General features: G+C 39.4%; 1 protein-coding gene across 1 annotated transcript in view; it reads right to left on the reverse strand.

The window, feature by feature from the left end:
* col7a1 (collagen, type VII, alpha 1) overlaps positions 1–6,791 on the reverse strand; it is a 54,608-nt gene extending 47,817 nt beyond the window's left edge. The window contains exons 1-2 of the mRNA XM_041034599.1: positions 6,596–6,791; positions 127–199 (exon numbers count right to left, since the gene is read on the reverse strand). Coding sequence (XP_040890533.1) covers positions 127–190 — 64 coding nt within the window. The 5' untranslated portion in view covers positions 191–199; positions 6,596–6,791. The remainder of the gene's footprint in view (positions 1–126; positions 200–6,595) is intronic.
* Positions 6,792–16,954: the final 10,163 nt, after the last annotated feature.

The raw sequence follows: 16,954 nt of genomic DNA on the forward strand, positions 1-16,954 counted from the left end.
AGAATTCATGTGAGCACATAAAGACATACTTTCTACATATAAACAGACACAAACACGTGAGGAGATCTCTTGGGGCTGATGTGGTCGTTGGGAAGATAATAGACTTATTTATTTATTTATTTTTACCCTGAGCCTCAGCCTGTTTCATGGAGGACAGCAGGACCGTCACAGTGAAAACCCAGCTCCACATCTTCACGACCTGGACACAAATAAAGAGATAAACCTTTTTATTACGTTTAAAACAGTTTAAACTCACTATAAAACCAGCAAATTGCAAAGTTGGGATTTTAGGTGCAATTTTTTAAAAATGATTTCTGTTAATGTTCATAATGTTTATTTTCTTCCATTAATTAGTAGTTAAAACATAAAATTAACAGTATACACACTTGCAGATTTTGAAGGGCCTTGTTTTTGTTATGGCTACTCCTTCTCCTTCCTCCTCCCTTACTTGAGTCTCCAGGTCATATCAGCCTCTGCGCTCCACCATCTCTGTTAGATGAAACGCTGCCATCCCTCAGCTGCTTACTAATCATTCCCATCAAATTTCCTGTTTCTACTGGTTACCTGATCTTGTCACTTTCCTGTTCAGCTGCATCACATTAGTCATTTGTTCCTCAGCATATGTTCAAGGTAGTTCTGCCCTATTATTATTTGTCAGATCGGTTATGTTGCCTTGGAGTACAAGCAATTGTTCCTGCCTGTGCCTGTTCTGACCCACCTTGGATCTTTGATATCCTGCCCACCAGTCTCATTTCTTTGAACATGTCTGCCTTTTCCAAATGTCTGTCTGTTTACTAGGTGAAGTATCTTTAATTAATCCAGTCTAGCTTCACAAGTCTGCTTCAGGCCCCAGTTCTGTTTGCATGTTACAGGCTCAGAGCCACTGAGCATTAGCACAGGAGTGGCACAGTTAATAATTCCTAAATTACTATAATGACCAAAACTAGAGCTTGTAGTGTAGTTTAGATGATTTGTTGGAGTGCCTCTACTGATCTGCTAAATGGTCCACTGGCCTGCACAACCTGCCACATCAGTCTTCACAGGAAAAATATGATCATAAATATGAACAAATATCATGAAAACACTGTATCAACATTGGATACTGGTTCTTTTTTTTCTCCTTGACCATGACCTGCCACCTTGGCACTTAGTTAATAAAATACAAATGATAAAATATGGTCTTTACAAATAGAAAAAGTCCACACTGCCTAACCCAGATGACCCAGTTTAAGATTACGTGCTTTCCAGTTCTCTACAACACAAGAAACATCATAGCACAACATCAAATCTTTCCAAGACACTTGGTTTCCCTTTTTGCAGTTTGTGCACCCATTCTTCTTCATGAATATAGCCTTCCTTGTAGCACTTATTGTGTTTAACTTATTGTGTTTAACATTTATTCCCCACATGGTCCATCAGAGCATCAAGTTCTGACTAGATTTGAGTTGAATTCCAACCGAAGAGTCAGTCAAAATACTGTTTTCTCATGGCTTATACTTAAGACATTAAGTATAAGCTTTTTGACTTTAAAAAATTGAAAATTAAATTAGTTTTTCTCCCTGCTGTGTTACTAAATGGATGTCTGACATTTGCTCTCAATAACTGTGGTGCAGGAGTTAAACCACAGAAATCTTGCTCTGGTACATTACTGCATGCTGTGGCAAAAGCAGGAGAAAAAAAATCATTAAATTAGCAAAAAATAGGTATGAAAAATGGCTTCTGTAATCCATGACCTCTGTGTATGCAAGCTTCAAACAACAGCAGAGACACACACTGTATGCTGGAGAAAACATATATAATGCTGGCCCTTGCCTGAATCAAACACTGATATTTAAAGCAGATACAATTATTATCCATATGTTTACACTATGCAGGGCTCCTCTGCCTGTTTGCAGATAAAAGTCATCATCTAAATAAAAAAAACCTTTGTTTCTTCTCATTACTGAGTAAAATACTGACTAAAAACAGGTGTCTTGCATAAAATCAGGAAAAAATGTATTTGAGGTGTTCAGTTTCAAACACTAACTGTAAGTACGTCATAGCATATCAAGAATTTGCTGATGCTTACATACATGTATGTCTATTTTTTCTATGACATCAAGCATCCTTCCTATCATCACAAGTTCTACATTTTTAAAAGGGCATACATGACACAAACATAGACACATAAAAATATATGCAGTGAGAGACAAACCAAGAATGCAGTGCTGCCTATACATCGCATCACTCTCTCTGTCCTCTTTGACCTCATTAGAGCAGCAGTCAGACAAGCCTCTTTTTGTTTCAGAAGGGGATCACACCACTCTCCACAGCATGCTCCATAGCACCCTCAAACTACTATAATCAACTCCAACTCATAGATTTAGTACATGAAGTACTTTTAACTTGTTTTCTGTGTGGCTGTCTTTGGTTACTATATGTCTGGACCGCAGATGCAGAAACCTACTGGACAACGAAACATGCTGAAAAAAATGCAGCAGATCTTATCTGTTCTTTGAGGCACAAAGAAAGCAGGATTTTCCCAAAAGAGATTTTTTAAAATTATTTCGGCCTGTGTCACCTTTACACATCAATGCCATCAACTTCAGCTCAAGGGTTATGAACAAAACTATCACTTGCAGCTAAGTGCGGTGATAGCTTTCATCTGACGAGGGAAATCCATTATGAAAGGGGAACATCTCTTATCACGACAACCTCTGTTCAAATTCACCTTTTCACTGAGGTGATGCACAACCCAGCAGCTACTGGAAATAGCTAACAGATGTTGAGCCAAAGAGCAAAACCTCTGATCTACTCTGTAGAGCTAGGGTAAACAATGTCAGGAGCAAAGCCATGAGAAACCACCAAAGTTGATGAAAATGTATACATGAGGGAAGCAGGACAACAGCAGACAAAAGTGATTTTCTGAGCCTGTATAGTAATGCAAAGAACCTCAATATCATCTGGGCTTTGGTCGTTTTCATAGCGTGGCATTTTGTTGGATCACTGACCTAAACCAGACTGACTGTCAGAGGGCCTCAGTCAGAACTAGCCCACATGAAAGACAGCTGTAGTTGATACCTTCTGACGGGCTCGATTAATATGTACAGCAGACAAAAAAAAAAAAGAAAAAAAAAAAGGACTCCCACTTTGTTGATTGATACAAGCCCCATATATGAATGGTATGTATAAGGCCAGCAGCCAGTTAGCTTAGCACAAAGACTGGAAACAAGAGGAAACAGCTAGCCTGGCTCTGCCGGAAGGAAACAAAATCTGCCCTGAAGCACCTCTATAGCTCTCTAAATATTTAATATGCACAAAACATTTTCACACTCTGGGTTTTGTATGGATTGCATAAACAAGAAATTACATGTCAATATGTCTTCATACAAAGCTGAGCAAACTGTGGTATCAATCTTGTAATCCAACCCAACAAACTATTCCTTTAACAATTACAGCTCATAAAGTTTAAGGGTGGCTCTGGTCTTAATACTTGACTACTTTCATATGGTTTATACTGAGTAAGTACTATTTGTTATAAGGTACATACAGTACAGCAAAACTAGACATTATATTTAGTTGCCCTTGTCCTCTTTTAATTTGTTCAAGAATGAAAACTTCAGACACTGCCTAAAGCCAGAAGCTCATAATTATCCATAAATGTTTGCTCCCTTGGTAAGATACAGAGCCCACAAAGCCAAAAGTTTCAGATTTTTGTCCCAAACATCAGCACACGCATTAAGTTTAATATGTTCCAAATGTAATGCCCCTCTCCGATCTCAAGATTCAAAGTACTTATTTTAAGAGTTCAACACCTATAAAATTAAATTATGTACAATTAACTCTTGACAAACCACATCGGCTCACTCACCTTTCATGTTGTTTTTCTTTCCCCTGTACAGAACTGAAAGAAATAATGTTTATTTCTGGTTTCACTATATAAGCCAGGTGTTGAGACCACAGTCTCTATACCCACAGTCTATTCTGAGTAGTTATTTTTTGGCTAACTTTACAGATCTTGACTTAAAAACATTAATGATTTGAGGGCCGTTATAAACACCAGCTGACGACTAAAAGAAGTGGCAATGAATGTTGAAAGCATCACAAAGAACAGATTTCTCCTCCTTTCTCTCCCTCTTCCTGCCACTCCCACAACACACCCACAAACCCTACTTTTCTTTTCAGGCTCTAACCTAATCCATGACTACATACAACCCTGCCAGTATACAGTATATTTTCAAATGACTGCTTAAATAACTCACTGGGTGGATCACACACCAGCTGTGGGAGCAACCCACTTCCTCTGATCAACTTTATTATTACAGTATAAGATATTCCTCAAGTCTATATTAAGCGCATTCCAAAGGTGGTCTCCACACCTGGAATTTTAAAAGGATGAAGTAAATGGCTTATGGTTATGGCTACACCCACTATAGGCCACCTGGGAATCCAACCAATCAAACACATGGGCTAAAAGGTCAATGACACGGTAGCAAAGTGCTGCTCAGAACCACCCTCAACAGGAATCAATCAAGGACTTTGTGGGGGGAAAAAAACTACCTGCATGCAAAAGCATTGATGGAGGAGGAAAAGTACTTTTCAGGGACAGGAAGGAAAAAGAGATTAGGATTCATCCCAGAGCTTCTAGCGAGAGCTGTACAGAGGGTGGGCTGTGCTTTCTGGAAGCTCAGCTCAGGCAGGATTGCAGAGTTGTACTTTAGTAGAGATGCCATTCTCCGAGGGGGGCGGCGGGCCACAGGCTACTGCAATGTGACAGAGTGCAGGATTGTGTAAGAGCCCCTCGGCATAACATCATTCCAGGAGCTGAGAGTGACAGAGGTGGACAAAGGGATGAAGCAGTCAAAGGAAGTCAGGGTCTGTAATTACCAAAGTGTCATGCAAACTTCAGGATTTTGTCTACTTGGTATCTACAAGCTGCTGGTAGCATAAGCATAAGAGCCCTACTCTAAGGCTGCCTGGGAGCCAAAAACAGAGGAGACTAATCCTGTCACCTTTGAACTCTAGCCTCAGGTCAAGTACAGCATTACACACATCTGCCAATAGGAAGAGATTATCGGTCCATTTATTCACCCAAACCAAGCAAAAGTACTAAAAACAACAGCTTTTGAAAATTGTCCGTGACCTCTTGCTGGAACAAGTTTCAAAAGAAGCATTGAACTTATCCTTCTATTTAACTATTTCACAAGCCTTGTATCACTATTTAACAATTGCCAGATGGACTAGATCTGAGAGATAAGTGCATTCATCAATGGGTTATCCTTCTCATTCAAAAACTTAAATTCTCTGAGGTTACATCTACTTTAATCCAATATAAACACAATTTAAGAACCATTAAAGCACCAGTAACAATCAAAATATACACATTTATTCAAAAGACTTAACAGCTGCATCATCTTCCAACAAAGAGGCCCAATTGCTGATAAAACTACAACCAGGCAAGTATGAAAATCTAAAAAACAATGTTCTTAACATGATGAAGATTTGAAAACAATGTTCTCTTCCTGAACCCTGAGTGAACACGAGAGAAAATGTTTCCAACAAATACATCAAACACACAGTAACCAGCAGCAGTCCTCCATAGATGACACACTTGGGATCTGTCCAGAGACATCCACAAGCAGAGTGGCACGCCAAAAGCTTAACCAAGCATGGCTGCAACAATGCAAAGAATGAAAAGATGGAAGAGAAAGTGGGAGGATGAAGGTAAGGCAGACAGGACGAGTTTAATCAGTCCTGCTAAAGGAATAAGACGCTTTATTTTCATAAATCCAGATAAGTCAATAGGGGATTGTTTTCCGGTTGCGTGAGCCAAACCACAGCAAAGACATGAATGCCCTCAGAAGTGGATCAGACAATTGAAACCAATTAAGACACAAAGGCAGAGGAGGAAGCGGAGGAGTGAGATTCCCTTCCTCTGCGCAGCATCATGGTTTATAGCAGAAGTAATAATGGCCCCTCACTAAATGAGTTCAGCTGAGGTCAAAATGGTTGTAGACTCTCCCTTTGTCTCGTGCAACTGTCATGAAGACTAATGCAGTCAGAGTGTGTGCAAGAGCAAAGGATAGTAACTGCACGTTTTGTTGGGCTTATACATTCTTTCATTTAAAAATACATCAAATAACATTTTTTTTTCAGTCTAATACCCTAGAAAAACCTCTGTGAGGTTCTCTGGGGTATTGCACAGCTGATTTTTATCTTTATCTTTATCTTTATCCCAGTCAGTTTTCAGAAAGGGTGAAAATGAGGTGATGAATGTTCTGCTCGGTCTTGTCCAAAGTCAAGGCTAATTGCTGCAGGGAAAGCAATAGGGTAAGGAGTGGGGTACTGGCTACAATTCAAGTAAGAGCTCTATACGTACAATGCGAGTTACTGCTTATCAGCATGTATGCAAGATAAACCAATTCCGAATTTTTCATCCACGCGTGTTATATATAACCATGAACTTATGTCGCGGGTCTGCAGTCTGAAATGCAGAAATTCAGTTTGCAAATTGTGCATGCCTCCAATTCCGGGTAGCACAAGCGGTATTCCCACACATGAATCTTCCCACAGAGCCCCACAAAACCTTCATCTGCCCACCGCCGCCTCATCTTACCTGCGGATCTCTGCTCCTCGCACCGGGCCACAGCCTGCCGCTCCCCACCTTTCCACCTGTGGCATATCCAGCCTTAGCTCTCCGTGCAGTGTCTGTCCTCACAGTACCCAGTGTCCAGTGTCACAGCTTCACCGAAAAAAAATGACAAAAAGCACAAGACAACTCCACGGTCGCTCAAAAAATGAACTCGTGTCGCTGCATCCCTGCAGGAGACTGTGTCAAGTCTGGGAACGCTATATCTTCTTCCCGAGGGTGCCTCATTTAGAGCAGGCTGAGCACAAGCAGCATAAGAACAGTCCAGACTTGTTCGGATGCCTGAAGCGGACTCCTAAGCTCTCCCTTTCTGTTTTTTTTTTTTTTTTCACAACCTCATTCTACTTGCCTCTTGTCCCTCCCTGCTCCTGCTTGCAGGCAAACCAATGTGGATCTGGAACATTACACTACTAATTCCGTTAGTTTTCCAGGTATGACAGGAAACTCAGGGTCACGTGATGTCATGCTGGTTGCTTTTGATTCACAGCAAACCCACGTGGCAACAGTCACCTGCATTACTTTGAGGTAGAAAATTGATTACAGTAATTCTAAAAATGCTGTAACTGCAGAATTACAGCAACACTTTTATTATCTATTTGATGATAAGTTTTTACTTTTATTTATTTAACAAAAGTGTGCAGTGCTGCAATTGACCCCCTTTGACTCACTCTAAGGTCAACGGACAGTGGAAATAATTCTTGTTTATTTAGTGCTTCAACTGATCTTGCCCCATGGGCAGTTGTGACCTTACTCTTACTACCAGGTTAAAAGAGATTTTTATTAATTTCTATGTGTGGAAGTAATTCATTCATTATTGAACCAAACTGTGCTTGCATTGAGTTCTAGCGCATTTTTCCAGCCACACAAAGTTTAGTACTTTCTCTGTTTATGTGCAGGTTTTGCATGATTATCTTAAAGCAAGTCACATTTCATTAGGTCATATAGCAATGTTCATCAACACTGACTGCTAGCCTGACAAAGAGACTGAACTGCCATTTGGTTTCACTGAAGAAATCAGAGATGTTGGCAGTTGTTCAGAAATCTGGAACCAATCTGACAGCAGGAGTCAAATAAAGAAACATACCTATTCATCAGTTTTCTCTGGCTCCAACTCTAAGACTTTTAATTGTGTCACATTTCATTAGGGTATTTGGCAAACTTGTCTTATTTCAAAACTTTGTCCTTTGTGGTACAAATGGTAAAGTAACGGTAGCTTAGCAGGCTAACCTACAGTGCATGGCTAACTCACGTCCACTGGAGTATTAGTTAACTATCAACTGTTATGGAGTTTTAAATTAGAATGTATGTAGCAGTTTTTTGTGTGACTGCAAACACAGACAGGTATGTCACAAGTGTGGCATATACCTGCGGAAGATGCTACAGCAGGGTTGCAGAACAAACTTTTCTTGATAAAAAAAAATAATAAATTACTGAGGGTGACGTAAAAACACCTTTTGTGGAAAGGTCTATCCCGTCAGTATAACACAAAATGAAGTTGTCATTGGAGCAAATGAAGGTCAGAAATGTCAAAAAGGTAAAGATTTTGAGTTGGATTTCAACATGGCCTTCTCAAGTGTGTGTGCCTCCCTTTTGATTCTTAATCCTTGTGGGAAGGTTTTGGCAGACACCAATACAGTACCGACAAGGATGAGTTTCAGAAACAACATCTGCGGTGTCATGGTTACTGGATACTGTGGTGGCGGCAGACATTCATACTGCAAAGAGGTTTTAAGGTGGCAGCAGTTAATGTGGACTAGTAGACTGATAAATGTGCAGTGTGACTGACAAGGACCTGTTAGTTTGTTGATGGTTTTGTGAGCTTATCACTGGCGTAAAGTTAAATTTAACAACTATTTGATGGATTGCCATGACATTTGGTAGAGATATCCATGGTGCAGCGCACAATCCTAATAAAACTGTTCATCCCTGACTTTATTGTCGTTCATAGAAATTTCTATACTAATCAAGACACTCCTTGATTCTATTATCTCATTGCCAAAAGCTGTCACCCCACAAGCCTCTCTAAGACTCAAGCTCTGTAATTTACATCAACATAAATTAGACTCCTCACCATTCTTTACAGAGCAGTATCCCACTGTTACCTATTATTAGTGTGCTATTTATTGTTGCAATACCAGCACAGCCTGGGTATACTTGCAATTGTTGTACTATTCCAGCAATTATATCCTTATTTTATGTGCTGTAAACAGATAAAACCATGTCACACTACTATTCATCAAACTGTGCTGCAGTATGTACTTTAATTGTTGTGTATTGTTAATATTATTTTCATTGCACTTTATGGGTTTTGTTATGTGCATTTATTTATTTATAACAGTAGATAGCTCAGGATTATATTTTGATATGGACTGTTTTCTGAGGCCTCTCTAGCATTAGAGATTAGAGTACTGCACCATTTAAGTTTCTCATGAAACCGATCATGTTGGCACAAGACTCTTGTAAGTGAAGCCATTGAAATAACAAGCAAATCCTTACCTTTCACTGATATTTTACTCTTTGCTATGCACTGTATGTCAGCAGTGTAGCTGAAACGATGCCACTTTGTCAGTCATGCATTTTTCATGCCCTCATTTTTAGTGTAAAAAAAAATTTCCTTCATAACGCACTTGCTGTTCAGGTTCATAGTGCATTTCTTTGCATTCATTGCTTCATTGCCACTGAATTAAAGTTCACCTTCTTTTGTGTTCCAAAAGACAGAGGAGACAGAAGCTGCTGTAAACAGCCAGGCAGGCAGACAGAGGTCTAAAGAAATCTGTGCAAGGCAGATGTGTTGTGCAGCTCTGGATCTTTTAAACCAGCCAACAAAACTGAAACCATAACCATGCTGCACCAATAAAAACACATTCCAGCACTAGAATGTATGTTCTCCTGACACTGCTTTTTTAGCTTGTGCTGGTTAGGGACAATAGAGACAAGATGAGTTGTGGTTTAAACTGCTTCAATTTGCACTTTGCACATGATTTCCCACCTTAAAATCTTCTCCTTCACATAGTCTCATGTGACTTCCCTCTGCCTTAATCATAACCAGCTTACAACAGTAAACAAGCTAAAGGTTAGGAAGGCAACTTGTGGCCTGAATTCCCAGACCTGCTGGAATCATCAGGCTGGTGTTGTACCAATGATGTGACAGCACATCCCTCTTACCCTATCCCTATTGTTCTGATGGATTTGTTCAGTAACATGTAGCTGTGGACTATATGGACTAAAGACATCAGCTCCCAGATGTGATTTTAATACTACTACAAGCACTTCAGTATGTTGTGGGACAGGGTTTTGCTAAAAAAAAAAAAAAAAAAAAAAAAACAGCTTACATACTCAGCAAAAAAAAAAACTGGAAGAAAAGTGAAAGCCAATCACATCTGTATCTCAGTTATGCAATATTATTTCATAGATGTGTAGACAGGGGGAAGATGTCAGTGAAAAGACATCCCAGCTTCTCCTCCAAATTCATTGGCCAGCAGTGAGTAATTTCTGTCATTGTCTGCCAACACTATCATTGTTCATGTGTGCGTTCAGTCTGGAGTGCAGGCAGTAGGACCCAGTGAAGCACACATGATTAAAAAAAGAGGATGAGTGAAGTAGGAGTGAACTGGATCTTGTTGTAATATTTAAAAAAAAATTCTACTAGAAAGCTGCTGTCAATCAACAGGTGTGAACATGTTTATATGAGGGAATAGGTTGGGTACATCATCAGTAATTCATCACTTCACTACTTGTTAGATTCAGCAATGATCCCCAGTTGCTTTGGAACCATCTCGTCATCCCGTGGTGCTATTTTCTGTACAATGTCTCTCTTTAGGATTTTTTTTTCTACAAATGATTTTCCTTCTTTTTTCCAAAAATAATTTTTTTGTGTTCCAGTAAGTGAGTTCTATTTGTGATTACAGAGGTGATCTGATAAAAAAAAAAAAAACTATTATCACTATTATTCCCCTATTCTGGATTTTACTTTAGAGCCCCGTTGTATTACAGCTGGAGAGAGGTATGCAAAGGGTCTGAATGTTGACCTGTGATGTCTGTCTTCTGCGCTTTCTTTTGGGATTGACACTGATCTCCCCATTCTCTCTTCTCCACTACTGGCTGCTCCACATGTTTAGCTGATTTAACTGGATTTGAAGACAGGTGACAGCACGGGGGATAGAGGAGATTACAGGAGATTGTAGTGTTTTTTCCTGTAGGGAGTCATTTTCCCTTCCCTTTCAGCTTTATAAACAAACTATTGTGTGGGTGGATCTGGTGTATTTTCTGTGACTGTGTATACATGTCTGAATGCAGACTGGTGACAAGAGCAAAATCCGCTTACGTTCACGTTGTCTGAGATGGAGCCAAAGCTCAGAGTGTGTGTTTGCTTAGAGCTTTCCTTAAGAAGAATTGTGTCCTGATCATAGGTGTTTTTTGTCACTTGGACAAAAAGGGGAGAAGTTTTAGCAATGCTGGAATTCATGAGTTCTCATGAGCTCTCACCGCCTTCTCTCTGGCAGGGCTGGAGAGGAGAGAGGTGGATGAACAGCCAGGCTCTCTTGTTTGGATCCTCAATCGCCTGCAGCTTTCTCTTCAAATACCACCTGTCCAGGTGACAAATAGCACACTGACCTGCTCTCCCACCTCCATTACAGAGGCCAGTGATTGAGGTAGGGTAAAGGAAAGAGGACATGAACCTTAAATAAAACATAAAATATGCTTATGTGTGTGTGTGTGTAGTTTAAATATATCTAGAAATAATACAGTTTTTACAGCCAAGGGGTCAGGGAATTTCATCTCTCATTTCAAAATTGTAAGATTGGCACAATAGTGCATGAGGCAAGATTATAAGGTCCCCAGAATCAATGGGAGTGTACGCGTGGATGGCAAATTAGAAAATTGAAATTTTGGAGTTGAAACTGAGATCACAGCCGGTTGGATTCTTATACTTTGGAATGTGAATGTGCACAACAAAATGAATGCCAAACTGACCATCAGACTTTATTTGCTACGGTCCAATTTGGATATTAAATGCTGTTCAAAGGCTCAATAATGTGTGATACAAAACTCGCCTTTGTTCCTACCCATAATTATGTGAAAATGATCTGTAGATGTTGTGGGCCAGGACTGATGTCTGGGTTAAAGTTAATATGAATAAATAGAGTCCAGAAGGCCTTTTAGGCGCTGAGTCAGTCTATAATCAGGACCAGTTACCAGGTAACCACAGAATACTTACCACCACTTACCAAAAAAAAAAAAAAAGAACTCAAAACACCCCCAACAAACAGCAAATTGTTTTTGTACTTCTGTTTTTATATAGATAAAATGAGAAGCGTGTTAATTAGTGAGCTTTAGAGGTGCTAGGAGGGGAATTTTGTTACCTGTTACAGAGTCAGGCCAGCTGTTTCCCCTTGTTTCCTGTCTTTATGCTGCTGGCTGCAGCATCAAACTTGCACGGACATGAGAGTGGTATTAATCCTCTTGTCTAAAAAAAGTAAATGAGTCTATTTCCCTTAATGTCAAACTTTTCCTTTAAGGTCAAGGTTATTTTAATATAGTCTTTAGAAATGCAATAAATATATAAATCCTTTTGAATTTTTTAAAGATTACAGAATGATTTTTGTTTGTTACGAATTTCAACTCCAGAAAATGTTTATTACCTTTTAAAGATAAATCCTCCTTCCAAAGAGCTCATATTTGACAGGATGTAGAAGAAGCCACAGAGTGACAACATATCTCACATCTCACATATAAAACCAGAAACAGCTGAGAGAGAGTGCTCAGAGGCTGTTGTCTGCTCTGAAGCTATGGTCAGCATGTGATGTTAGCATATTTGCACATACCCAGCACACATGGACTTAAAAGACACTACACATGCTGCACAGAAACAAAACACAAAAGGGAAAAACTGGAAATCAAACATTGTGTATAACAATGAAGTTCAACAGCATTTGAAACAGCATAAAAGAGACACTTAAAAGAGACAAGCACAGAGAGGTTAAGGTTAAGTTTAAGTTTATACTTTATTAATCCATCAAGCTGGGGAAATTACTCTCTGCATGTTACCCACACCAACTGAATGAAAAGGGGGGCACGTCTCCTTAACCACCATCCATATCCATTGTGCGTATCCATTGTGCTTGGCCGAGGAATCAAACCAGCAACCCTCCAATCTCCGGGCGGTCCAAAGCCCAGAGCACATCAAAATATGCATTTATAAGAAAAAAGAAGAGCACTAAGAACAGGCTTTAATTGTTTGTGATGAACATTTAATACTCTCTCTGCTGGTGTTGCATTTTATTTAATGGCACAATGTGCAATGTGCAGCTCAGGTTCAGACATTGCTGGCAAAAGTGAAATATAATGAAATATTAGAGTAAATCATAATTTACTGGAGAAAATTTAATCTGGACTTCCAAGTGTCTAATTTCAAATTCAAATATAGATTAACTAAAGTAGACTATATTATTACGGTAACATATTTTATCTTCTTTTGGAAATAGAGATATTGAAGACTGTTGTCTCAAAACAAACATCATAAGGCATTAGGAGCCGTGCAGAATAGATGTCTAAGTGATCAAGACTCTGGCTGCTTTTTGGCTGGTCTCAGCTCATTAACTGTAACAACTTGACTGCCGCAGCTCAACTGTTCCCAGTGTGTTTTCATTGACCTGCAGTGGAAACACAGAGAGAGGCAGACAGCATGCTGCAGGTGATGTTAATGCTGAGTTAATAATAATAGTTATAACATGTCTGAACAAACTGATGTACATAATAAGACTGTCTTTGATGATTCACCAGTTTGGCTTGGAAGTTAATTTCCTCAGCCATAGCACTGATGGGTATCACCTTTCTTAGTTGGAAAATCTGTGACATGTGACATGTTTTGAAAGATTTAAGGGTAAAACCTCAGGATTCAATGAATTGGAGAGACTTCCTCCCATCCTTAATAAAAGAAAAAAACACAGCAGGTCTGGCACCCACTTTTATCTTTTATTCTCTGTGTCTCAGAGTCTCCAGAGTAGCAACAGTACAGTATCAGTATTTTTTCATGAGTTACACATATTCACATTCTGGGTGTGGTCCTGCTTTTACTGGGGCTTTTTAAAATAATACCACCATGCCTTTCCAGTGTCTCATAACTCTCTATAACAACAGGGTTCAGAGGCTTTAAAGTGAGTGCTAACTTGCAAATGCCACGTTGATTGACATTCAACACTGTGAATGTGTGTGTGTGTGTGTGTGTGTGTGTGTGTGTGTGTGTGTGTCTGTGTGTGTGTCTGCAGGTACATCAACCTATATTCTAGAGTCTCTGTGAATATGTGAAAGACAAAAGGGTAATTCACGCTTACAGTGTCTTTTAATGGGTTTTACAGCACACCATTGGGTCCTACAGCATCATCACTTCTGTGAAAGGAATTGTTTGCCATTTTTGGGATATACATATATTCATTTTCTTGCTGAGACTTAAACATAAAGACTAATAACTTAGCACAAAGACTGGAAACGGGAACTATCTAAACTGGCTTTGTTGAAAGGTAACAAAATCCACTTACTGGCACCTCTAAAGCTCATAAATGAACAAGTTATTTCTCATTTGTTCCATCTGAATGGGAACAGTGGGCTGTTATGTGCAAAATGTTTGATCAGTCACAGAAAGTCCCTGTTAATAGTGATGGCCTGTGTTCCAGAGTTTCTAAAGGCATTTACCAATATGAAGTGCCCATTTGCCATTGTATGCATTAGACACTTTCCAGAACATATTTATTGTCATTATCACTTGGAACTTGCATCAACCTCTATCCTTCTTAAATAAGAGAAAAATGTTCTTTTTCTTTGTGTTGTGATTGTGGAAAAAATCAAACTGACTGTGGTAAACAGTTAATCAACACAGAAAGGTCATTTGGAAGCAAAATAGCTTGTACTGAACTTTTTACACTAGTCAGAAACATGAAAGGAAATGGACACTGGTAGTCACAGGCGAGAAATGTTAAGATTTTGCTTAAGGGGTGTGAGTGGTGACTGTATAATCCCTTCTTTGATTTTCAGACAGATGACTAAGAAAGTCTTCACACGGCTCTGTCTCAAACAGACATTTTGGGGTTTTCTAACAAGCCCATCTGTCTCATTTGAACATAACTGGGTTAGAGTCACTGGATAAACAAACAACTCTCTGAGGTCCTCTAGTGTTCCAGGGTAGAAATACAAATTAATTTTACGGGATTACATAAACATTCCTCCAAAGAAAACCTGGAGTGTTTAATATCAACTTGTTTAACCTAGGTCCACTTTTTAAGGAGCCATAAGTCACAGAGTCTGATGTGGGGACCACAAAGATGAGATTTTATTGATGTGCGCAGTTAATAATATAATGAATGAAGGGAACAGTAGAGGACAGAGCAGACAGTCACATTATAAATGTATGATGAAAGAGGCAATGAGTTTGAGTTGTAAGAGAAGCAGCACTGCCATCATCATCATCACAAGTTCACACAGACTCTCTTTGCAAAGCTGACAACAGCACAGTGTGCAAAACGTGAAATTTATGGTCATCACTGGGGCAGCATAGTCTAGAATATGTAATTAAAAGCCGATTAAAAAAGGTGTTTGCCATCAAGTTCATGAATTAAAAATACTCCTACTTTACTACAAGTTTTTTTTCAGTAGCTTGGTGTGAAATATACTGCACCACCAGTAGAGGGAGCCACAGGTCAGTGAGAGTTTGTTCCATCATGAAGTCAAGCAGCATAACCAGAAACTGTAGTTCTCAACACTATAATATTTATCTTCTCTTTTATTATATGAATGTCATCGACTGTGAAATGGGTCACAGGAAATCTACTGAAATCTCAGCTTATCAATCATCTCGCTTGTGTTTACAGAGAATTTATATGGCTGCATGATAGAGGCAGAATCAAATCCTCAAAATCTTGTTGTGAACAAGACGTGAGGAATATGCTATGCAAATGATACCAAGCAAAGAAGAGTGCAGTGAATGAACTTCTGCAATAAGGGGCTCCCTTAACACTGCATGCTCTTTTAAGGACATGTCATTAAACTGCATTGCCCCTAGAGAGCAGCAGAGATTCAGCCAGAGAATGTGTCTTTGTGATCAAGTGACAGTTCACATACTGTCGCCTTGTTTTGAACAAACCTCAAAATGACAGTTTGTCATCACTAATAAACAATGGTGACATGTTTAACAAGAAGGAAAAAAACAGTGGGGGTCACACAGAGTATCCAGCTGACATGTTGTGCTGTGCTGTAAATGTCAGAGTTCAGTTTACTCAAAGAGGATTTAGATACTTAGAGGAGAATGACAAGCTTTTGTTCTACAACCAGGTAGTGCTGAGGCCAAGTCTTCCTGACCTTTCGTTTTAAACCAACAGAAATCTGTCCGATCAGCTGAGGATGAGTGTGCTGTTGACTCATCGTCAGGCACATAAAAACATTTTGAAACCTATCACAGAATTTAAAAGTAATAAAAATTAAGCAGATAGAATAATTTTGAAGATACAACAGCAGCGACAATTTGTATGGCTGAAGTTTTCCACTGTTAAATTAAACACCCATAGCTTTCATTGTTATTTGTTTTCCACCCTTCTGGCTTTTACCCAGAGTTGCCACCTTCATGTTCAGACCTGTCAGTTTGTGACACTGCAAGAAGCAGTGCAATAAAAGGCAAGGCGCTGATTAGAGTGTCCCTGCCCATCCTAATGTTGTTGTGAAGTTCAGTCTGGGTTTTAATGACTTATTGATGCATCATTATGCTGCACGTTTATAGTACTCAGACACACACAGCTGGTAACTAAGCCACTGCTGTGCTTTTATCAGTCATACGTGTTGTGAGAGCAGATGAATGGATATCCATTTTTCTTACTCAGTCAAATACACACACCCATCGAGATGTGTTTCTTTCATTCTTCTGATAAATGTGTTCTGGAGTAAATAGCACACAACGATGCATGGGGGGAAAATATAAAAAGGCTTTGGGGATTCCTCATAATGGGTGAAAGGTCTTTTCTATCCTCAAGAGCCTTTTGAATAGACTCCAGCCTGGTCTTTTTTGTACATAATCACACACACTTTCCCCTATAATCCTTTCAGTCCTATTGGACACATAGAAACGCGCATGCACACACGCAGGCGGAATAGACATTCTAGTGAATGGCAATTTTCCTCCCTCTGGTGAACTGTAGGGCTGACGAATGTATAATAAGGAGCTGAGAGTTGAGTGATGGGGGATTTACACAGGTTTGGGGGGAGGCCTGTGATGAGGTTCATGTCTGATGCCTGTTCAGGTTTAATATTTATGGGTGATGTGATGAAGGAGTTTAGAAAGTT

The sequence above is a fragment of the Toxotes jaculatrix genome, chromosome 3 (genome assembly GCF_017976425.1).
Source record: "Toxotes jaculatrix isolate fToxJac2 chromosome 3, fToxJac2.pri, whole genome shotgun sequence".
Classification (NCBI taxonomy): Eukaryota; Metazoa; Chordata; class Actinopteri; family Toxotidae; genus Toxotes; species Toxotes jaculatrix.